The following is a 24,288-nucleotide window of genomic DNA, read 5'->3' as shown; positions in this document are numbered from 1 at the left end:
ACATGTTATAATATTTTTCCTTGTGTATAGATGTATATAGACTAGCGTGGAGGCTAATTTGTTAACAAGAAAGTAATTTAAATTATACTATTTGTAAAAAAAGCTAGGTGTTTGAGGAATTGTAACTCTGAAGTCCCAATTTCCTTCTTAGTCTGTCGACTCTGTTGCTTATTCTTAAATGAAGTACAGACAATGCCTGTTACTTCCTGTGCTTACTTAGCAAATATCTAGAAAGTTGGTTTTAAAAAATAAAAATAAAAAATCAACACTCATGCTGTTTTTTCCATAGTTTAAAGACCAGTTCTGCTGACAACATAATTGTGTAAGCTGCAACTCCTACTCATTTCTCTCTGAGCTAACAGTGTCCACGGACTGTAGCAACAGCAGCTGCATATCTTCCCTGGCACAGAATGATTTAGGGTGGAGAGCAGATTCTTTCCCCTTCAAATCACTTCAGAAAATTCTTGGCAGAAAGCCAGCTGATTTGTTTTGTTCAAGTAGGGAGGTTTGATCTATCAGCACAGAAAAAGTATTCTTATAAATACTGCACTGAAAGGCAAGAATTCAGTTTCTGCGTCCTAGATCAGTTGATTTTGTTCTTCTGCTCATAACATTTTAATTTTTTTTTCTTATGCAATTACTAAACTATGTGGAAAATGCAAATTCGAGACAATGCAGCCCTCTTGCTTTTTTTTTTTTTTTTTTTTTTTTTTTTCTGCAGTTTATGATATAGTTTGCAATATAGGTGTGAACTGGAAAATGTTGGTCAAAGATTAGCATGGGAAATACAAATTAAGAAATACACATTCCAGATGCACATTCCAAAATGAAATTGCAGTTGCAATGCAGACATCTTACAGGTCAGGGTATTTTGTTTTGTTTTGCTTCTGGATTACTAGGTTTACAGAATAAAGAAGCCTAAATATGGAAATAAGATTTTATTATTTTCTTTTACAATTATGCCTATTTAGGCAATCCTCCTAAATGCCTACTAAATTATTTCTAAATGAAAATATTTTTAAAGTAATTATTTAAAGTTCTTACTGATTCATGATAAAGCAAAATATTGAAAATCTTCCAAATTCTTCATTAAATCTGTATGGGATGTCCTGGGATATAACCCATTGGTTACATTTACAGTTTAAGCAGTGCAGTTTTAGCTACAAAAAGTGTGATGTTTTCTGTTTTTTATGTATGTATATATGTCTGCATGTATGTGTTACAAGGAGAGATATATCTCAGTTCTTAAAAACATGATGCCTGAATGTCTTCCATAACTCTAAGGTGTTGACATCATATATATATATATATATATATAATATATATATATATTCTGTTTACTCAGCAGGAAATGGATTTTATTACATACTCAGCTGAAGATTGAGATTTTCTGTGGTCCAGCCTGAAGCTAAGAAATCATGCAGAAAATCAAGGTATAGCCTGTTTGAAATACAAGAGGGCAAATTTCTTGAATGGATTCTGAAGGCAGAATGTTGATGAGGTTTTCAAAATCCTTTCTTTTTCCTCAGCAGAATTAATCTTGTCCTACTACAATCTGGCTTCAACTGTCTGCTCTATTTTTAGTTACTGATCTTAGCCAGGTCCTAAATAGCTCAGAGCTGGTGTTGTTTGTGCCTGATGTAAAACTGATACAGACTTGGCTGGTATTTTCATTCATGTTTCATAATCTTTCCTAGTGCATACATGAAGTCGGTATCTTTGGTGTGGCTGGAGGAGATAATTATATTGCTGTGAAGTGGATCAGACACCTGCTGGACACTTATGGTGCACCTCAAGTGACCGTAAAGAAGTAAGTGAAGACATGTTCATGACATCCCACTTACATATTTACACTTAACTCCAGAGACATCTCACAGTTACGAAGGTTCAGGAAGCTCCCTCTTGAAATTCCTTGAGGGGACTCTCAGAGTAACCCTAAAGTTTATCTCTGTTTGTGTGGTAAGACCTTTGTGTGGTAAGATCTTGTATGCCATGAAGAAGACTATAAGTGTAAGACAGAAGTAGTGGTTTTGAAAAAACTGTTAATCAAAGTTAAGCATTAAAGAGCTTTACAAACATCTTTGGTGTAAAACTTACTTCCACGAGATAAAATGAATATGCATATAAGGCCTTTCCAGAGACTTTTTATTGATCTTTTAAATTAAAATGGGCACAAAAGCTATGAATGAGTCCATTAATATTTCCTGATACATATATCCATAACTATATTACTTTTCTGTCACACTGCACTATAGAAGGAGAATCACTAATACAACTCAACACATAAGAGTTAACTTTTAAAATAACATTTTTCTTCTATTATATGAAATATTACTTCTTTTCAAGCACAGTAGGGTTATAAATTCTCAGATTTAGAAAATTGGAATATAGTTGTTAATTTTGGTTCTGTGTCTCTGAGAAATGCATTCAGCAATCCATACGATATTTCTGCATTCTTGTTCCTTTAATTTCACATAGGCATAAAATACTCCAAAATGAAACTGGTTATTGAATGCAAGCACATTCAGCTTTACCTGTGGAAAAGATTAAACAAGTATTATGGTAATATATTAAAGAAAGCAAGCGGGATTTTTAAACGGGAGCTTTCATCATGAAGATTTCTACGTAATTTTGCAATCATAACTGATTAGGAGACTCAAGTAGAAATATAACTGAAATGTCATCTCTGGTTATCTCTTTTGGTAACAGACTACAGCAGCATTAGAGGCAAGTAAAAAGTAAAGGGCAGTGGTGAAATACCTTCTTCAGTAGACTATTCAAGGGAAATTTCACTAAGCATTTTACATGGTATGCCATTCAGGTAGGCTATCAGGGTTGACAGTTCTATAGCTATTCTTCAAAAAAAAATGCCCTGGGATTTATTTTATTTAAAAAAGGTTAATCCTATTTCATTTCATTGAAAAGTTGGCAGTCATAACAATTCTGCGTTTTTGAATATAAAACTGAATGATGCAATATAGTAGAAGCAAAAGCATAGTATCTCATTGTTTTAAATGTTATTTGGGGGGGGGGTTAACTTTCATTTTTATATTTTATGGTTAGACCCTCTTACCTCATGTTCAAAAAATGCATCTTCCAGTGTCTTTTCTCCAGCGTCACTCCCTACACCCTCAAACACAGCCTTGTATTCCTGAAAGCATAGACAATCACACAACAGAAGTAAGGAACTTTTGCATTTTGTGCATCACAGCTACCTTGCTTTATTAATTAATCTACATTAAGTAATCTTTCTGTGTGGAACTCATGTATAGATTACAATTTTCTATAAATCAAAAGTTGAAAGCATATAGTCACCAAAAATAAATAGAAGGAAAAAAAAGGTGTTTGTTCTTGTGGTTTTTATTGTCATTTCCTACAGCTTAAAGTAATTTTCTGAAGGCACTGAAAGAGACTGACTGCAAAATGACACATGACCTTTCACTCCTTTGGATATAGAGTACTGAACTTCTTGTACAAATAGTATCCATCAGAGCCAGAGTTGTAAATGGAGCCAAAACCCTGAACTCTGATCCTCACGAGTGATCATTTTATTCCAGTAGTCAGCTAGATTTGCTTTATCTGCATTAATATTGTAATCCATCAGTCTGATATGTAACTGGAATATTCTGCAATATGCACAGACATATTTGACTTTGTTTCTTATGTTACCTTTCTGTGTGTTTTGCTTCTTCATGTGTTGGTTATGATTTTCCTATAAAGTAGCAGTACAATATAGGTCTAGTACAATGGTTCCCAAATTCATCTAAATGTCCCACCATCACATGAATATACTCGCTCTGTCCCACATTTGATATGGTAACGTACTTCTATCATTCTGCTTGTGCACAGGAACAGGTATGGAGAAATCAATAGACTGGACATAATTTTGTTTGGTGTACCTACTTTGAGGTAGGTTAAATATTAAAAGTAATCACAGTACCATAGCTAATTTACAGAGCAAATGTTCTATATTGGTTCATCTTTAATAGCAGTGCTAGCTGCATCAGTATTAATAACTCCATCTACTTCTTGGATTCAATCTGTGATTTAGGGAAAAATGTTAAGAACATTTTATTTTTACAGTACACTAGCAAAGAATGAGGTTTGCAGTCATGTGTGGCATGAATTATTTGATCCTCTTGTTTTAAAATAACATGTTTTTGTGCCAAAATCAGGCAGCAGCTGTGAACTTCAATTTGGGGAGGGTTAATGAAGTAAAAACAGTTTTGTTTATTATGATGTGATTTAGTGGTATTTAAACACTGCTGTAAGAAGAACTTTGTATTGCATTAGGATAATAAGTTACTCTGTCTTTATATCAAAGGCCTTTGATTCAATATATTTCTCTGCAGGATCTTTTGTATTTGTATCTTTGATGAATCCTTTATTCTTTCAAAAATGCTTTCAACTTATGTGAATTTTTGTTACAATTTTGTTGACATCAAGAGATGTTAAGTATTTTTATTTTCTTTTTTTGTTTGTTTTAAGAAATTAGATTACATACCGCATAGTAATCTGCAACACACTTCACTTGCTCGTAGTCATCTGCATTGGCCAACAGGTGCAAGCCTTCTGGATACAGTTTTCCGCAGGTTGGATATAGCTTCTCTCTGTCATCTTTACTCAGCTCAGTGCCAAACGAATTAATGGTGATGATAAAAGCACGTCTGTCTGCCTCAAACTTAATGCATAAAATAAGGAATAAACAGGCATTATTAGATATCTCAGTTCAAAATAACAGTTGTTTATTTGTTTGCTTGTTTGTTTTGTTTTTGTTTCATTTTCAGTAAGCTAAACTATGGAGGCTTAAAAAATAAAACTGTGCATTAGAAACATCTTATTTACAAATTGGAAATTCTAGTTTGCAAATACTTGTTAAATTTTAACTAGAAGGTCAAACAGTGTTTTGCAAGCACAGCTTTTATTCTGTGAATTTTGTACTGAAAATATCAACACTGCTACTTCCTCATTTCCCTGCTCGGTTGACAAGTTGTTGACAAAACATCTCCTCACACACCCTTTGAAGTTACGAAATAATAGTCTTAGAAATAATAATATTAATATATTGAAAGGATCAGGAATCAATAGCACTGTTCTGAGATACCTCAAAGTGCTGCTGAGAGTAAAAGTTGAATGAAAAAAATGGAAAAATATAGTTTCTGAATGCACATATTTAAAACAATGATTCAATTCTGTGGAGGAGGTTGTTTACCTGCCAAGTTAAAGTTTTCAAATGTTTCAAATAACAGTTATTTTTAAATACATAGAATCAAGGGCTATATTTCTTCTCCCACTTTTAAAAGGCTATAGCATCTACATTTTCCCTGCAGCAGCAGACTGAAGGTCATTCAGTTGACTAGATCTTGCACTGGTGTTTTCTACAAGGCAAAATTTTACCTGCCATACTTACAACATTAATTAAAAATATGGCAAATAAAAATAATCTTACCCAATTCTGTCTGATTTAAATCTGTTCTTTTGTCTTGAGATCTAAACTGACTATGACTTTCTTTCTTCCTTTTATTATTATTTACCTTCATTTTTTAAGAACACGGAAGTGTCCACTCAGAAGTGTCTAAAAATTTCTGAGTGAAAATACAGCATGTGCAGATTTTAGGCAGTTTGCAACTTTTCCTGTGCTGTGAACTTTTGAACTGTTTCAAGCAGAAAGGTACCCTTTTCTGTTGAAAAAGACTGACAAATGCCATTGCGACACTGTTCTACAAATTTAGCAGTGAAGCACATAAGTCCTACTCCTATGTACTGGAACACTTTGTAACAGGTACCCAGCTGCCCTTTGGCACTGACTTCAGAGTAAGGAAAATGAATAAACAATACAGAAATAATGAGAAGAAAATAAGTGTGCTTGAAAAGATTTCTAGCTAATGAGTAACAGGGCCAAATTTGACTTGCCTTATTAATACGAACAGGCGTATCGGCCCTAGTGAAACTGTTTTGGAAGGATGAATGCTTTGCTTTTTTAACCTATTAAAGCCATGTAGAATTTAGCTGGTAGCTTTGTAATATTTTGTTGGAAAAACATGCTCAGAGGCAATTGCAACTAATGCTACCAGGTATGGGGCCTAATCCTGGAGTGGTTCCCAGCTTGAGAAAAATTGCAGAATCGGTCCTATCCAGCCAGACCTCTTAACTCATCAAATTATTGGCACACAAGATTCTCCATTGAGGGTAATGTCAGGAGGCAGTTAGTTATTCAGTGACTTGGGCCACTTCATTGCTGCAGGTGAGGGTGGAGTCACAGGATGACCATTTGCTAATTGCTTTGGTTTCCTTAGGGAAAACTGAAGCTCTGTGTCTGCTACCTGAATATTAGCAAGGCACCCTAATAACATGCCCAGCACTAGCTGCAGTGCAATTTCTTGTCAGATTCAGGGTAAAACATGCAACATCTGTTGTCCAAAGAGAGATCACCAGTACTTTCAATGTGGTAGGTTGGCAATGTGATGGTCAAGGATTTAGGGATTTTAAAATAGAAAACTCATTTTGGCAGAATAAATAAACAGTATTCTTTTGAATAACTAATTTTGGGCTTTTTTGTAAACTCAACAATCTACCTTCACATTATTAAAGTAGAAAAGGAAATTTAGAGAAAAGTTTGCTGACATTAGGCAGGGATTTTAAAAGAGCTTATAATGGACCAAACTGTTAGCACTAGTATAAACAGAGTTTTACAATATGCTTAACCCAATGCTAGTTAGTAATCTCTCAGCATGAATGTCAAACTAAAAATGAACTTTCTGCAAAATCTGAATCACTGAGAAATGTCTTTACCTCTGCCAACCAATCTCTTGATTTTTGTTTTTCAGAATGGAATAGTAAAAATATTTAATTTCTGGACAATTCAACTTGATTAAGGATATTTTCTTTAGAAAGTAACCATAACATTATGAACTGGTAAAATAAAACATCAAATTGCATTGTCCTATTAGTATGTTATTTCATAAAATATAATTTAGGCTCATTTGTATCTCTCTCCCATAATGTAGACTTTTAGCATGAGGTCATAAAAGCTCAGTGAATTTTGTTCAGTCAGTTTGCAGAGTACAAGTTTTGCTTACCCAGAAAAAAAAAAAAAAAAAAAAAAATTAAAAAGAAAGAAAGAAAGAAAGAAAAAGGATTGTTAGGATTATTTCCTCCCGGAAGGAAATGATCTAGGAAAAAAAAAAAAAAAAAGAGCTGAATACTGAGAACTCAATATTATGAGTGTGCTAGGAATGTTGTATACCATGGAAAAAATAAGTGCTTAACTTTTCTGAGTTGAGACAAAAATCCTGAAATGTTGGACTTTTCTGAATGCCATTCAACTATAACTTCAACCATTAATTTTAATAGAAGAGTAAATAAACATGATGGTGCCATGAAGTTTAAAAAATATTGATTCATTCATACACAGTAATGCCAGAATGTAGCTATACCAAATTTAATTTTGCTCTAGGAGATATAAGAGCTCCCTTTATTCTCTCTATATAATATAGAAATATGTTAAGGGACAACAGTGTAAGATCAGTGAACCTTTTTTTTTTTTTTTGTTCTGTTATAGAAAAATATTAACTGAGGCTAACTCCTCCCTGGACTATCTGTTTCTCAAGTCAGGAGGTAAAACTCATTCTAGAATAAAGAATTCAGTACCTCTCAGAGTTATTATTCAAACATCTGACAAATAACTGCAAGTGGAGAGAGAAGAAACAGGAAAAGCAAAGTGACTTAATTATAAAAGCATTTTGGAGTACTTTCATGTACAATGAGTGAATTTTTTCTTACCTCAAGAATGGGTCTCATTATTTCTGCTGTAGTACCTCCTTGTTTTTCACAAAACTTATAGAACGCCTCAAGATAAGACTACAAAAAAGAAGAAGAGAAATATTTTAAATGCTACTTAAAAAGTTGACCACATAGTCATGAATCTCATTTTTAAATACTTCCATTAACTTTGATAATTCTACCTACGAATTTAAATTCATTTATGTGCTTAATTACTTTGCTGGATTGAATAGTAAAATGCAAATACCATGTTCTTACAATATATATTTAAATGTTTTTAAAAGATGTTACAGAACAAATATTATGCTTTCTTTGCTCTCTTTTGCATTCATAAAGAATGAACTTCTTTAGCTCCATTGAGCTTCCACTGCATAATAAGCAGATGGCTGAAGGCAACTCTGTGTTTATAGTGTGGAGGAGGGGATTTGGGTATATGCCACGGCTGTTTGGCCAGCACTATGAGGATACACAAACTAATCCCTACTGCTCTACCCTTCAAAACCCTGGATTAGGACAGAACAGTGGACTAAGTTTCTGTAATAATGGTCTGCAGAACCCTTTGGTATATTGAAGACTCCCTCCTTTGCATCCATTTCAATACACCTGAGCAGGAAGGACCCCACGTATCTCAGAAATGTTGTTCCCCCTGCCTCCCCCTCCTTCAAAATACTGTCTTAAGGAACATTTATATTATCTGAATGCATTTGCCACAACTCCACCAATCTTGTTGAAGGAAGATGTCAGTAGCTATGCAATTAAGTGAATTTTAAGTAGAGATGTCTCGAGGGGGATTTGCTGCATGGGATTTTTAGTTAGATTCTGTAGAGTTCTGATAATAGAGCTGAAACATAATTGATCACATTGACAGCTGAAGCAGAGGAGAAAGGATATGTTAATAATTTAGAAGTGTTTGCAGAATGATCCTCCTGACACTTAGCAGTGTGAGAAGAAAAAATATAAATATTAGTTTTAATAATTGTAAGTTTGTTGTAATACAAATTTACAAATACAAATACAGGACATAAGAATCAAATCTGTATGTTATCAAATAGAAAGTGTCTAGTTTATTAGTAACTGATATTGTTAAGAATAATAAGATTAGCAGAGTATTTAAGAATTAAATATCATATTGGGAATTAAAAAATATCATTTCTAATAGAAGATTTTTTTTTCTTTTCCCTTAATGCAATCGGATCACTTTAAGAATACTTCCTGCAGTCTGGGGCATCCACTGTGAAAGATGACAAAGAATCTGCAGAGAATATGCTGGGAGAAACCATTAACAGGATGAAATATCTATAGCCTTTAAAGACACCACCATAAAAGTATTGACCTGTGTGCTAATATTTGTAAAGTACATTGAAAACACAAGGCACATATTAGATGAATATCCTTACATTAGTGTGTCATAGCAATGCTAAATATAATTTAAAAAAAAAGAATGAAAATTAAGCAAAAACATTAATTTAAAAAATGCCATCTAGACTCAAAGAAATTAGACCTTTTTCAAATTACATTTACCTTTTATGAATAAAAATAAATGTTAGCCAAAAGTCTGCCCAGGATTATTTAGTAGATAACAGTTCTGTGGCACTTGGTGGATAAAAGAGTTATTCACAAACAAATGGATCTGGATATTAGCCTGACATCTAAAGCTTTTTCATTAATGAGATATTAAATTCGATTTTGGATGCAGACCTAAAATTTGAAATCTCTTCAGACACTGGAGTAGAAATCAGAGGAGCTGGATTTGATTCCTGGGCTTACCATCCAGGTGACCTTAGACAGCTTGCTTTGTCTCTCCATGCTTCTGTTTCCCCATCCATAAAAAAGGGTTAATGATGCTGACCTCCTTTTCTAAAATGCTTTTAAAACCCCAAGTATTATTGTTATGTTGCAAGAACTTGCCTTGTACAGTTTGTTGCGCATTATTTCAATGTTCATTTCATCCAGGTCATTTTCAGACAAGCAGTCTTGAAAGAAAGCAGCTGAAAGTAGAATTTATTATATTGCAGTATGAATGTACATGCTGGTAATATGCATCTCTTGTCTATTGCCATTCATACCAGTGCATGAGCAAGGATCTGATATTTCTGTTGTACGAGACACAGTGATACACAGAGAAGAGAAATCCTCTTGATTTTCTGCTTATCCTTGTACTCCCTCCTTTTTAATAAGAATCTGCTGTGAAGAGAATCAATCAGTGCAGCAGAGTCCACATCTCCAAAGACCATCAAATGGGAAATGCTAATGAAAGCCCTAATCTTCTCTGAAGTAGATAGTTTGGTCATTAGGCAGATTTCCCAGTGAGGAACATTAAATATAATTTTTGTCCTAAATCACACAGGTGTTCTTCCATTGTTAAGGAGAATCCTCTTTCCTAGTTTACCTCTTCCTTTTTGGATATGTTTGTCAGTGGGAGAAAGGTAACAGGATGCAACTAGAAAGGGGCACAAGCTTTGACCCTGACCGTCTGTATTTCCAGGTCCTCTGCAGAACTGGCTAAAAAGCAAACTTTTGAAAAGGCAGGCGGGGGATGAAGTTCATTTATGTGGCTGGGCCACTTTAAAATACTATATAAAATAATTTGCAAAAGTATGCCAATCTGTCACTGTTAATGAACTTTGTTAGTGGGGCAGGCCAGTGCTGCATTAGAGAGAATATTGTCTGAGACAGTGGCAACATGAGATAGTATTTCGGGAGAGTGTGTAGGCCTGGCTTACTCTCCCAGCATCCAGTAGGGAGATGAAAGACACTAAGGGGCATAGCCCTGATAGTTTCCTTGAGTATCTGATTGCCTGTGAATTTCTGTTGTTTTCTTAAAAATCTGATAATACTTAGTATTAAACATAATAAATAAATGATAATATCAATCTTTGATAATAATAATAATTGATAATGTTCAGTAATTAAACATATATATGTATTAATTGGCAATAAATTAATTTTAAACAAGTTGAGTCTGTTTTATCTGCAACACCAACTGGTAAGTGATCTCTGTCTCTATTTCAGCCCACAAGTTCCCTTTTCTGTCCATTTTTTCCCTCTTCCAATGGAGGCAGAGAAAGAGCAAGCAGCGGAGTGGGACTCAGGCTTCTGCCTGGAGCCAAACCACGAACCTGCCATAACTTCAGTGCTTCCATAGATGGTCAAATCTATTCAGATACATCTTATTCTCTGTACCCTTCCCAACAAAGCCCCACAACTTGGTATTTTTTTTGTTTGTGTTGGCTACTGCAGCACATTGAGGAGAATTTCACCTCACTTTCAGAATGTGAAGTTCCCAGCCCCGGCTCTATTTTGCCTTTAGAATTAGTCCTTCAGGATGGGATTGTCTGTGTGCTTGAATAATGCCCAAATCCTCAGGAGAGAGATTCTAGGTTATATCACAACATCTAATATTTATTAGAACTGTCTGTTTCTTGATCCTTAGTGAGGGATAGGCAAGATTTTATCTTGAATTTTTTAATTATAGATGCAGGTGTTGAAATAAAAATCTAGATGCTCTAAATCAATGGCTACTTTGAGTATAAAAGATATCCATTACTCTTCTTGAGTAGCGTGTTTTCTTTGTGTCTGCTATCAAGGCTGATATAGACGCTGTTAATAAATGTTACCAGAAAAAGTGCTGAACACCACTTCAGAAGTGCTTGATCTAGTTTCATCAGCCAATTATTTAAACATTTTTTGTTACCAAAGCACAGCATATCCAGTGGAAAACATGCTACTTGATCTCAGATGTTCTCAAGTATACAAAATTAGTAGTTTCAAGAAGCAAATAAGAAGTAATTTGGTATTCCTACCTAATGGTGTGTCAACCAAAATTGCATTGAAGAGCTCTGTGGGGTTTGAGGCAATGCTGACTGCTTCCATTTGCTCAAAACTCCCCAGTGGATGGCACTTGGGAACCAGTTCAGCTATGGGTCGCTGATGTAATGTGCCAGTTATTAAAAGAATTACATTGTCAATCATGTAGCTGTATCTGTATTTGAAATAAAAAATAAATTAACATTGGTTTTATGATGCATTTTGGTTTGAAAAAAATACAAAAGCAAGATTTTTGAAAATTACTAAAAACACTGAAATCAGAAATGACCACAGTATTTGCAGGTATTTATATTCACTCTTTATCAATGTCTCATTTATCAAAAACAAACAGAAGTTTTAAAATTGCAAGTTGGCAACACAGTTTTTGTTTTAAATCACATGATGACTGGTTTGCAAAAAAGACACTTCTAAAGAAGGGGAAACTGAAACATGATAAGCTTAGCAGCTGTGAAATGTAGGTTTGACAATGCATGATACAGAAAAGTAAATCACCTGAGCTAATAGCTTCTCTAGTTTGGGATTTTGCTATATCACATCCAGACGGGGAGAAGTGCACAGGAATCTAGGCACTAAAACTGCAGATGGACCAGTCTTAGACTTTCTTCTCACTCAGCTTTAAACATCATCTTAGGAGGAAACTATGAACAAAGTCTCACAGATTTCTTATTTATTGCTAAAACTTTTCAGTAGAAATTTTCCATGAGCTTCTTACTAGTTTTGCTGTTGGAGACTGGTAAGAGTTTCATCAGTGACTCAGAAATGGAAATGTGAAAGCTATTCCCTTGGGATGCTTATAACAAGGATGCTAGTCTTCCGCTTGTGCTGTAGGTTCAAAACACAGCTAGCAACATACAGAGATTAATATGATCTCACACAAAATCTGTGGTGGAGCTTAAGGATCTGGTGATACATAGTTCAGTGATGCAATAGTTTTGTTAAATATCTTAAACTAATGTCTCTGTTACCACAAAACAACAGCATATAGAATGTATGCACATGTGTACATACGCATATCAATCAGTATAAGAAAAGAGCTGCCATAATTTTCATATTTTCACTTTCATTTCTCTGAAGCAAAACCCAAACATTGTATACCAATAGGTTATAGCAGTCTGTCCCAGGGCAGTCTCCAAGATCCTGTTGATATAACAACCTAAAACTGATTAGTCACACTTGAACAAAAAAAAATGATACTGTTATGATAAAAACATTCCTTGAAAGTAAGATGAACAGTCTTGTGAGAATACATTAAAAAGACCAAGGGGAATAAACAGTTAAGTAAAATATTCTAGTGACATTTCACTAATCCGTGTTGTTATACTGTTATAAAGCAGAACCCCATTCTTTCCTTAATGTTAAGTCATTTATTTACAAGTTTTGTCTGTTTATAACTGCATAGAGATCAGAACTTTCTCTTAATCTGACATCAAACAGCACTTGTGCTTTTAAACAAAGCCACTTGGATCTAAGTATCTTGCTATATACAATATAAGGTTGTTCTGGTTTTAATGTTCAAATGGTATAAAAAGTATGGTGGGTATATGATGTGTAGTCTTTAAACAAAATCTAGAATTTGACACATGCCTAGGAATTAAATCACTGGATATCATGAAATTGTACATCTTGCATGAGTCACCCCCACAAACTTATTTTTGCAAGTTCTCTGATTTAAATGACACTTGAAAATAATAATAGTTTTTTCTCAGTCTCCCCCACTACTCTAGGCCATGTGTGCAGTAAAAATCTTGTGTTCTTTAAAATAAGTGGTTGCAAAGACAACAATTATTTTCAAAATAGATATTAGCAAATAAGGTATATAAATATTACAGTATCAAAGTAATTTCACTGTTTTTGAAATTTAATGTAAATTCCACTAAGATGTATTTACATTGTTTTAACCTGAAGCTGTGCTTTTGCTTTGAGTACATAATTTAAGCAATGTGGTAATATTACTTACGTGATAAAATTCAGAAAAGTTGCAAGTGGTTCAAAAGCATGGTTTCTAAAGTAATGAAATTCTGTGAGTAGCTTTGTTTTCAGTTTTTCATCAATAGTGGAAATAGTGAGAGGGCCAGGTTCATTAGCCAAGAAGTTGCCATAGTCTGTAGTCTGTAGATGTAACTTTAGATCTGAAATTAGATTCAAGGAAGATCATGAAAATAAAATGCCATTATATTGTCTACAAATAAAATCAAACAATATTTAAAATGTTCCTTTGTAATGTTATATTTTCATATGAAGGGTCTGATCATACATAAGATTTTACCATAGATGATACAGAGTAAATGCATAATTACTGCAAATTTATACTGCCTTCTCCGAGTAAGACTCATTGCTACAAGAAACCAGAAGTATTTTACACCTCTGCCATAAGTTTTACTCGTAAATGTAATTTACAGTCACAACAAGCACAGTGTTAATTACTGCTGTCCCTCACCCCTTCCCAGCTCAATGTTTTGATTTCACAGATTTATTCAGGGCACCAGTACTGAATCATTATAATGTGTCGGTTTTCTCTCCTGTGATACAGTAGACTGTTATGTATCAAAAAGAATCATCCTGTAACTTTGTTAAGATCTTCAATTTTCATGTGAAACGTTTAAATCTCATGTAAGACTATAATCTCATGTAATCAAGCTGCCTGAAGAAAATGAGAGAACACATCTTGCCTGGCTCAGACTCTGGTCTCCAAATGAGGTCTGCAGGAGAGTGCTTGAAAGGGCACAGTTACCCTCCCTTAGCATTTCTGTTTTGGCTTTGCCTGATTTATGGCTGCTATTAACAGATCCTAAGAAGCTGTTCCAGAAACTTGGGTTATCGTGACATTCTGCCAGTGCTCCCACCATGGTAATTGGAGAAAATGGGTTGATTAGGCAGCAAAGTTGAAAGAATCTTTTATAATATCAAAGAATTAATTTGATAAGTTTCCTCTGTTAGCTATTTTCCACCATGAAGCAAAACTGATTTGAATCAGTTCTTAGTGTTCAAAGCAGTTTAACACTTCCTTTTAGAAAAGGCCCTGCTATATTGTGTAATTATGTTCAAATGCTTTATTAAAAGTACCATAAATTATAGATTGAGATAATGTTATAAGGCTTTAACATTTATAATTATTAGATTTCCATATAAAAACTGAAGTGATATTTAGGGAAATGAATAGCAACACTCCCACCAACTGAATTAAGGGTGTGTCTACAAGAGAATTTAATATGCATTAGCAAGGTGTGCATTTATCAGTAGAGTAGATACTCTTTCCTAACTCCACACATGCATATTTTCTTAGTATGCCTACACTGAGACAATGCAAAAGAATTAGTGCATTGCAATTCTGACTCCTAAGTCTAGCACTAACACTACGAGATAGATAACCTTTAGAGTTTTTTACATGAGTTTTACTGGCAATACAGCTCATTCCAGTGACTACATCAATGCACTGTTTTGGATAGGACAGTCTTGCTCAGGTAGCACTCCTGAACTGGTAGCATTTCTCTAGATTTTCCTGCATGAGATTGAAGTCATGCTGTCAGTTTAAACTAATTGATTCTTAAAATAATATAGGTCATCAAAGAACTGTTAATGAAAGAGAGCACTGGAGAGTTGTTTTTTCAGTCATCAGAGTCATATACTAGGAAATAGTCATAGTTTCAGTACAGGTTTCTATTCAGGAAGAAGAAAAAGAATCCAAATATGAAAAAAAGAAAATTACTTAATTCAAGAGAGAGATAAGAAAGGTGAAGGAGAGAAAAAAAAATACAGAATTATGACAGAAGTTTATCTAAATATTTAAGACTAACTTAAAAACAAAACAAAACAAAAAACAATACAAAAATATTTTCATATAAGAGCCAAATTTCCTCTGCAAACTGATAATTTTTACTTTCTCTTTACTGCAAAGAAGGTAAAAATACTCGGTGTATGGTGTGATTACAATACACTACCTCATTACATGCAGAGAGCCAAAATCTAGCTTTCCTCAAATCCTTTCCAAATGAACCAGATACCTAGCTTGAGTCACACTCTGTAAATGCATTCTGGACACAGGTTTCCAGGAGCTTAGCACCTAAAGCAGACAGCAAAACCCAAATATCAATCCTAAGTATTGACCATTCTGAAATATGTTTAGTATAATGTGATGAACAGAAACCAAATCCAACCTACTGTGGGTAGGATGTCTCTGACAAGACTGTGATTGTCTGCCGTGGTTCTTTTATTGTCTGAGTAGTTTTAGAATCTACACCAAATCACAAGGTATAAAAAATATTAGCCATAACACATGATATTGTCCTACCTGGCTCTCAAAATCATGGAAGAAATACAATGTCCAGGAATATTGGATGAATGACCCTGTCACTTCCATGGCCTATTTTAGAGAAATATTTCTTCTACCCAATTTAATAAATTCCAGCATGCACACTGTATGTAAAAAACAGTAGTCAACCTGATGCCATAATCTTGGCCAGAACAATTGAGAAAATAATAATCAACAAGCTCCAATAATATAAATCAGGATCATCACAATCAGAGTTCACACCATGGCAGGGAGAGGCTAGTTTAAGATGAGAGTATTTAAAACATGAAGAAAGAGTACTGGAAGAGGTTGAACCAAGCATTAGTCTGATCTCTAAGCATCAAGCACATGGAGTCTTGTCTGACTCCTCACTTTAATAGCCAGCTACCATCACTTTTCATTTACAGTTATTTCAGCTGCTGCATGCTGGTGTTCCAGCACAGGCAAGTTGTGAATTTATTTCATTGGTGGGAGCAGAGCTGGACTGCTTATCCTTCTGTGACTTTGCTTCCCTTCTAGAGAGCAGGGAAGCTCTCTTTCCATCAGGCAAGGAATCAAGGAAAGAACAAAGCACTGAATGTAAAACCTCACATATTCTGCTTCAGTGCCAGCGCTGTTGCTCTGGAGATCCCATTCCCCCAAGACAAATGATGCTGTAGAGCCAGACTGGTAGCATGCCATGTTGCAGAGGTTCCAGCCAGTGTTGCGGACCACAAGGTAGCTCCATGAAAATGATAATAATTCATACAAGCCCCAAAGGATATCTAAATTCAGCTGAAGGGCACTTCTCTCTGTGTGGCCCTGAATTGAGAGGACACAATGCTAACTTAAGCCACTTAGCAACCTCCTTTTTACCTTTCCCTTTCACTTTTCTACATACCCTGTTATTGCCAAGCAGATGTAAAGCTCTAACCCATGTTTTCTGCTTGTGGTTCTTCTGTACTGGCATTATGGGTTCTCCTCCAGAGATATCAAAACCACTTTGAAATTAAAAGACCTTTTTGATTCTATTTATGGGTTACTTGGGGTGGTTTTGATTTTGTTTCTGCTTGTTGGTTTTAGCATATTTATAATATTTTTAACTTACTCCACTTTTTGTGGTCTGGTACAATGCCACAGAATGCACAGTGGTGTAAATTTATTACCTTTGAATGTGAATACATGAATTGAAGGCATTATAGGACAAGCAAAGTAGTACTACAGCACAAATGCATATGCTGGATCCAACTCCATTTCCTAATTTAGAGGTAAGGGTCTGCTTTTGGTGTACTGTACACTTGTGATTCAACTTCAGTACTACAGCATCATTTATTTGCACAGAGATTTGTATAATTAACCCCATGGACAAATCCAATATTTCTCAGTAGTATGCTTGGTAGATAAGTGATGGCAACCTGATTTAAAAAAACAACAACAACAACAAATACACTTTTTCTACAAGTAGAAAAATGGTACAATGGAGGTAGTGATGTTCTTAAGCTGATTAGGAAAGAAAAAGGAAGTGATAGTGGGTGCTGAAGATATTCTTATAGGCAGCTTGATGAAGACTGTTCTTTCTATAGCTGAAATGCATTTGCATTCTAAAATTGAATGAACATTAGAAAGAAGAAAGTTCAAAAGTAAAAAAGTTGCTGTTCTTTCTACTGTAAATCTTACTTAAGAAATGATGTCACCTCTCTGTTGTGATCTTCCCATAAGGAACAGGGCACACGCTTAATAAAGGTTCATATATCTCAGTAATATTTGAGAACTACTCCCTGGTTGTAAATATCTTTCTTGTAAAAATCACTAAAAATGTAAATAATTTTTAACCATTCTCCAGACATGGTTAACCATTTTACCCATGTCTCTTGAACAGGAACAGGAATTCTTTTGGAAAGGGTGAGGAAAATATTGTTTCCTTGTATGCATTTAAAAAAATATTTAAACTTGTCTATTTTTTAACTTATTCAGAAATAGCCAGGATTTTATTTTCTTTTTCCTCATGGAACCTTTGGTGACATCATCTCCAGGGTTCCTCTGCAGAGAAAAATGAAGAACAAGATTTAATGATTCCATCATTCTGTCTTTCCTGTCCTTTACAGATGTTTGAAGCTCTATTAGCTTTTCCTAAAGCATGTGTAAACTCATGGAGCAGGACTGTTCAATTTAAGCAGTTAAATGCAACATCTGTAGAGTCCTTAATTTTCATAGATCATACACTGCTGGTTTTGTCTAGCTGACATAAAGAATACATTTCAGTTCTCAGAGTAAGTAAGTGTTTACATGTGTTCTGTGTGTCCAAACTGACACTGTATGAAATGAAGAGCTCATGTAGGTCTCCAGTTTATCAACTAGAGTAGGCACATGCACTTGGTCAGTTCAACAGTCTCTAGTCCCATTGACTGTACTGAAAAATCTCTTCTTTAACTATGAGAGGATTTTTTCCCAGCTGACAGCTAAATACCTACATCTGCCTATTTAAATGCAGTTCTTTTAATCTGCAAGATTAATGTGTGCAACCTTCCCAGGCTTACACTGTAACAGTTTAGACAGTCTCAAGACTCTGATGCATGTGGGAGTCATCACATTCTTCACTTCTCATTTCCTCAGCTCTATCACTGCATAGACAAAGCAGTTGAAAACAGAATAAGCTTATTAATTCTTGCTGTCCTTTTTGCAAATAAATCTAATATACTCTGTATTATAGATGAGATTTCAGTATACAATCATAGCTTTTATTTGGGGTCAAGGAAAGAAACTTTATGTTCCTTTAAAAAGGTGAATTTTTCTGTTGCCTTTTTGTCTTGCCAAGTGTCCAAAGGTATGAAGGTATGTCATATGATTTTTTGTACAAGTCTGTCTTCATCAGGCTGTGACCAGTCTTGGCCACGGAAAGCTGCTTTGGAAACTACTGTGTGTTCTTTTATTACTGTGGCAAAGTCACCTTGGAAAAAAAAAAAAACCTTTTTTTTTTTTTTTTTTTAGCTTCGGAGTATTTCAGTTTTCTACCTTTGTGACATATATGTTTCTCTTCATGGTAAGCAAAATGTCCTTGACTGCCCTAGAACTCATGAAGTAATAAAGTATTGAAATTATATCTTATATCTTTTATAGAGAAATTCAGTGCTGAATGGTAAGTTTTTAATAAGATTCTGCAAAGTATTTTGCCCAGCTGCAATGTTACAAAACTTCCATATTCTCGTAGTCCTGTACAACGGTTAATATATGTGAGATTACCAGTGCCTACAGGAAGTCTGTGGATGAGATTTCCAAGATTTATCAGTAAACTAGAAAACCCCATCATCTGGATTGCTTTTCAAATCACAGTCTGTACAATCCTAGGGTAATTTCAATGGAAACCTATTAGATTAAATATAAGAACAGTTCTTAAAGGAAAGCAGGGTCATATATGACTTTTAAGATAAGGCTGTCAATACTTTGGTCTTTTACCTTCCATTCTTCAAAGATCCAAGCAACAGTATTTCTTCCCAAATAAAATAATCCACCAAACTTACCTTCTAGTGTCTCGCACTGTGCTAAATTGACATAGTCTGCACTTGTCAAGATCCCAGCTTTGAACCCTCGGACCAGACCCTCCAGGTAGCCATGGTCCACATTGAAGTAAAACTCTGAGTAGCCCGGCATGGAGAAAAGGAGATTTGAGCTTTCTGTTGGATTCTTGATGGTACTGAGTATTTGCCACCAACTGTTTTCCTCCCCTTTGGAAGGAGTGACAAATAGTCACTGTTTTCCTGCCAGCCTATGATTGTGTTTTACCAACTAGTTTCTTCCTGTTTCTTGCTCCAAGTATATATAGTTCCAGTATAGTTGATGCTTACACAACAGCCAGCCAGCAAATCCAACTCCCTCCTGTCAGAGCCAGAAAATGAATCTATTATTGTTGAAAGAGAAGCCAAAAAGGGAGCATGAGATTTAACCTTTGATTGCAAAACTGCTCTGTACTGACTGGAAAATAAAAAAGCTTATTAAAAAGCTTGATAGCATTTTCATATTTCTTAAATATGAAACAAACAGAAAGTTATCTGTGAATATATATTGAATAAATATTTCCACACTAAAATGGTCAACTGCAGTAGACCACAGAAAAAGAATCTCATAAACTATTAATGTTACTTAAATGCTTTTTAAGTGTCTGTGTATGACTTTTTATTTCTGATTACCCCAAATTTCCTACTGCCTATCACTACTGAGAAATATGTATATAAATTATAAGAGTCTTATAATAATTACTGTGAACATTAGATCGTGCCCATAGGTGCTAGATAAGTGAAAGGTCTTTGAAAGGTTCAATTTTCATTAACCTTAAACATTAACATTAACATTTAAAGTGGATATCCAGAATTTATCTCAAAACCATAATTTGTCAAAGATCAAGTCAAAATAGTCTGGTTATATTCACCAAGATGTGGAAATAACTCATATTTTTTCCTCTTACAAATTAAAGATTGGAAAAATAAGAATCTTGATTTCTGTAATGCAAATTTCGGGCCTTTGTAGGTTTCTGGATTTTGATTAAAAATTAAACTCAGAACTGTGCTAAATCTATCAGTGAATTTTATACTGAACTGGTAAGTCTGCTGCCTTTCATATTTAGTTGTCCCCAGTCTGACTCTTCAAAGTGGCTACACTTCTGTAATCAACACAAAAAGTCTTTTTTACCCCCTAAATTCACTATCGCATGCAACATATGTCTTCAGGCTTTGCTGGAAGGGAAAGTCTCATATTGCACTAGGTGATACTAAGCTATGTAGTTAACTGGAGCTCAGGAACATTTCAGTGAGGTGTTGAAGACTGCTGTGTGGTTGGAGGGTTAGCACCAGCAACAGGAACTACAGCAGCTGTCTGTCGTCTGCATCTCAACACTTGGGCTCGGTTTTCAGTGCTTTTAACAAGTTTGGTGCCTTCTGTTGGCTGAAGATGTGCAGCTTGGCTTTTCTATTGATCTCTTGCATTGAAACGTGGCTGCAGTGAGAGCTGTGAGCTGGCAGCCACACCGGCAAAACTATGGGACTTTTGTCCCTAACCTGGGAGCTGAGTGATGACAACTTGGTACTCACTAGGTCATTCCTGTCTATACTGCCTCACTCCTGGCCGCGGCACGGCTCTGCGTGCCACACAGGGAAGCACGAGGTGCCTGGGTGTTTGCTGATCAAGCAGCCACCCTAGGAAGAAGGTCACTAGCTACCTGGCTTTCTGTCCAGGAGTCCCTGGTGGGCTAGCGAGAGCTATGGCCCACCCGTCAGGCCAGGCCAATACTGGTACAATTAGTACTAGCAGCTTGAAGTTTGAATTAAAATTGATTCAGGCTGACATGGTTAATTCCATGCCTGTGAGCAACTTCAGGGAAAATAATGACAGCATTTTGGATGTTTAAAAAATCATGTGCACTGATATGCAAAGTGTAAGTATCTGAAAGTTCAAATGGTGCCCGGGGTATTGAAGTTTCTTTCCTTCTCAAAAATTGGGCTAACAATTTTAAGGAAGTCTGTTTTTAATATTGCAGAGTTAACCCAGCAAAAGAATGAAACAGATGACCCCCCCCTTCCCCAAACAAGCTATTTGTTTTTGTTTCCCAAGTCTCCATGCCCACAGTGTCCAGATTCTCCTCTTGCATAGAATGCAAGAAACTGACAGAAGTTTGTTGGTGTTTCAAAATCCAGGGAAATTTTTCAAGGTGTGTTATCATTTTCAGTGCCTCCTATTGCCATGTGAAGATATCTAAATTTTAATTTAAACCTGCTTTTTCGATGTCATCATCATTGTTCTAGCTTGTTCCACTCAACTGTCTGTTATTCATTTTTTCAAGGAATATAAACGAAAAATAAAAACACGAGGGACTCATTATTGTGTACACTATCAGCAATGTTTGTTTTTACCCTACACATCTCTAAAAGTGTGCATTACATAAACAAGTAATGTCTTGCAGCAGCTGAATTCAGGCCTCCCCCAGCTGCAATCAGAGTGTATCAGAAGATGGAACACATCCAGCTGGTGGCAGTCCAAGCCTGTCCTGCTGAAGAGCTTCCAGAACTTCAAACAGCAGAGCCAGTGCAAAAATGGCTTTGCACCAGAGCCTAAATTTAGTAAGGTTTGGGGTCATGTAAATACTGACTGGCAGGTGCAAATACCACCACCGGTGATCCTCCAGTGAGAAATTGCAACCACAAGATCCAAAAATACTGCTTTCAGGCCCATCATGTGAAGTGCTATCTCTCAACAAACTTGTTTCATGAAATCGCTGTATTTTTGAAAGATTTCACGTCATCATGAAAGCAGGCTAGACTCTCGGGTGATTTTATCTATTAGAGAATTTATCTATTAGGGGATAAAGAGTCCAGTGCTGTAATTTGGGTTAGTAGGCTGCATTCAGCAACACCAGGAAATGGTTTTCTCTCTCTCTCACTTTTTTTTTTTTTTTTTGTTGTTGTTGTTGTTTCAAGAGAAGTTGTGGTTGAAAGGAGACAGTTTTACCAGCAAAACTTAGAATGCACATAATTAGAGACCTGCCTAAATTTTTATATAAAAATATATGAGAATATCTTCAGTATCTGTCGTAATTTCTTATCATGAATGGCTGGTACCATATGGATTCTTCAGTGTTTTGGGGTGGGTATGTTTTTATTCAGAAATTATAGTTTTTTATATTTATGAACTTAATTAGACAGAATTGACTTTAAAAAAATGACCATGTGAGAAAATACAATACTCTCACCTGTTACCTTTGTGGAGTGCAAAGGTTGAGATATATTTAAAAGAATTTTCTATCAGTGAGCTAAGCAAATACTGATAGCATGTTTGTAAGCAGATGTTAATTGAGGTTAAGCAGAATTAGCAATACAAAACTGTTCAAATCTATGAGCAGAATTTAACCTTCGATATCAAGGTTTCTGAGAAACTGTGAAACAAAATGTGCATATTATTCAACCACAAGAGGTCATCCTAAGACTGCTGTAAACCACAGCCAGTTTTTTCACTTTCACTAGAAGAAATTGACTTGGAAAGAAATACACAAGAAGTTCTGGTGTTTTTAATTTGTTTTTAACTAATCTAATGTTAACAATAAAAACCACATATACTCAGAAGTGGCAAACAAAGTATTTCCGTTTTACATATATTTTTGCTACATCTACAAATTTTCTCTGAGCTTCCTCTTTTTTTTTTTTTTTTTTCTCCTTTTTTTAGTAGTGTTAACAGCCACGAGGTTAATGCTGACGAACAAATGATAAAGAATCAGCAGAAGAGTGAGTAAGGCATGTTATGTGTTATACCAATGGAATGTTGAACCTAACTCACATGAATTAAACTTACTCCTTTTTTCACAAGTACTGAAAGATAATAAAACAGAAGTTACTGAAGTTGTGATTGCACAATTGCTTACATATATAATCAGCATTATATGTGCCAGTTTCGCTTTTATCAGTATAAAGTGCTGATTCAATGTGTGGGTTAAACAGATTTCTTTATCTCTGTGTATAGTATGACTCTTTCTGTTTATATGTGGGAGATTTTTGACCTAACACTCTATAATTCCTACACGATCTGTAGAAAATGCACCTCCTTTACATAGAAATCAGAAGTGTGCTAGCATGGGTAGCAAAAGTGTAGCTCAGCTACCTCAGTACACTCAGCTAATATAATTATGCCGGTCCCAGTTTCTGCAGTTTGCTGAGCTTCACTCAGCCACAAAGTAATAGCCCATAATGGATATGGTGGTTTCACCCTGATGGGCAGCCCAGGTCCACCACACTGCTGTCTCACTCCATACCCTTCAAAAGAATGGGGAGAAAATACAATAAAATATTTCAGGGGTTGAGATGACAAAAGGAAGATCACTTGCCAATTACTGTCACAGGCAAAAGAGACTCAGTATAGGGAGATTAATGTTATTTATTACCTCTTGATAGCAGATTAGCGTGGTGAGAACTAAAACACCTTCTCCCTCCACCCACCCTCTTCTAAGGAATGGGGATGGGGTTGTGGTCAGTCCACACTGCTTTGTTAGTGTGAATGCTTTTATTGCTGCTCCATCACGGTTAGTCTCTGCCCCTGCTCCAGCACGGGTCTCCCACGGGCAGCAGCTCCCACCCCGACTACCTGCTCCTGCGTGGGCTCCTCTCCACAGGCTGCAGCTCTGGCCTGGGGCCTGCTCCTGCGGGGGCTCTCCATGGGCTGCAGCCTCCTCCAGGCCACATCCACCTGCTCCACCGGGGGCTCCTCTACGGGCTGCAGTGTGGAGATCTGCTCCATGTGGGCTACAGGGGGACAGCCTGCTCCACCAGGGGCCCCTCCACAGGACACAGGGGAACTGCTGCTGCATGCCTGGAGCACCTCCTGCCCTCCTGCTGAACTCACCTGATGGTCTGTGAGTCTGGTTCTCACTACTCTCT

General features: G+C 35.8%; 1 protein-coding gene and 1 long non-coding RNA gene across 3 annotated transcripts; one reads left to right on the top strand and one right to left on the bottom strand.

Annotated features, from left to right (window-relative positions):
* On the top strand, positions 1 to 23,420 carry LOC137851256 (uncharacterized). Of its 2 annotated transcripts, none has more exons than XR_011093092.1 (3): positions 1 to 1,433; positions 1,698 to 1,810; positions 23,084 to 23,420. It is a non-coding gene; the product is annotated as an uncharacterized lncRNA (long non-coding RNA). The 2 variants fall into 2 exon arrangements; XR_011093091.1 differs by lacking the exon at positions 23,084 to 23,420 and adding an exon at positions 3,850 to 3,924.
* On the bottom strand, positions 2,129 to 19,674 carry ATP6V0D2 (ATPase H+ transporting V0 subunit d2). The gene is made up of 8 exons (XM_068672211.1): positions 19,396 to 19,674; positions 13,568 to 13,739; positions 11,586 to 11,764; positions 9,691 to 9,770; positions 7,783 to 7,860; positions 4,505 to 4,681; positions 3,074 to 3,151; positions 2,129 to 2,534 (listed from the first exon to the last, which is right to left on the bottom strand). The coding sequence occupies exons 1-8, from the start codon at positions 19,523 to 19,525 to the stop codon at positions 2,373 to 2,375; spliced, it is 1,056 nt and encodes a 351-aa protein (XP_068528312.1). The 5' UTR covers positions 19,526 to 19,674; the 3' UTR covers positions 2,129 to 2,372.
* Positions 23,421 to 24,288: the final 868 nt, after the last annotated feature.

This window comes from Anas acuta, chromosome 2 (assembly GCF_963932015.1).
Source record: "Anas acuta chromosome 2, bAnaAcu1.1, whole genome shotgun sequence".
NCBI classification, from domain to species: domain Eukaryota; kingdom Metazoa; phylum Chordata; class Aves; order Anseriformes; family Anatidae; genus Anas; species Anas acuta.
Note: the sequence above shows the minus strand (reverse complement) of the source record. Positions and strands in the feature narration are given on the sequence as shown.

What these genes read in the sequence shown, in the direction of transcription:
- ATP6V0D2 (XM_068672211.1), bottom strand. Translation starts at nt 19,525, where the DNA reads ATGCCGGGCTACTCAGAGTTTTACTTCAATGTGGACCATGGCTACCTG. An exon ending in GTGTTGCAGATTACTATGCG is followed by an intron (nt 3,152 to 4,504) that starts GTATGTAATCTA and finishes CTATGCTTTCAG; the next exon opens with GAATACAAGGCTGTGTTTGA. An exon ending in ATGCATTTTTTGAACATGAG is followed by an intron (nt 2,535 to 3,073) that starts GTAAGAGGGTCT and finishes TCTTTTCCACAG; the next exon opens with GTAAAGCTGAATGTGCTTGC.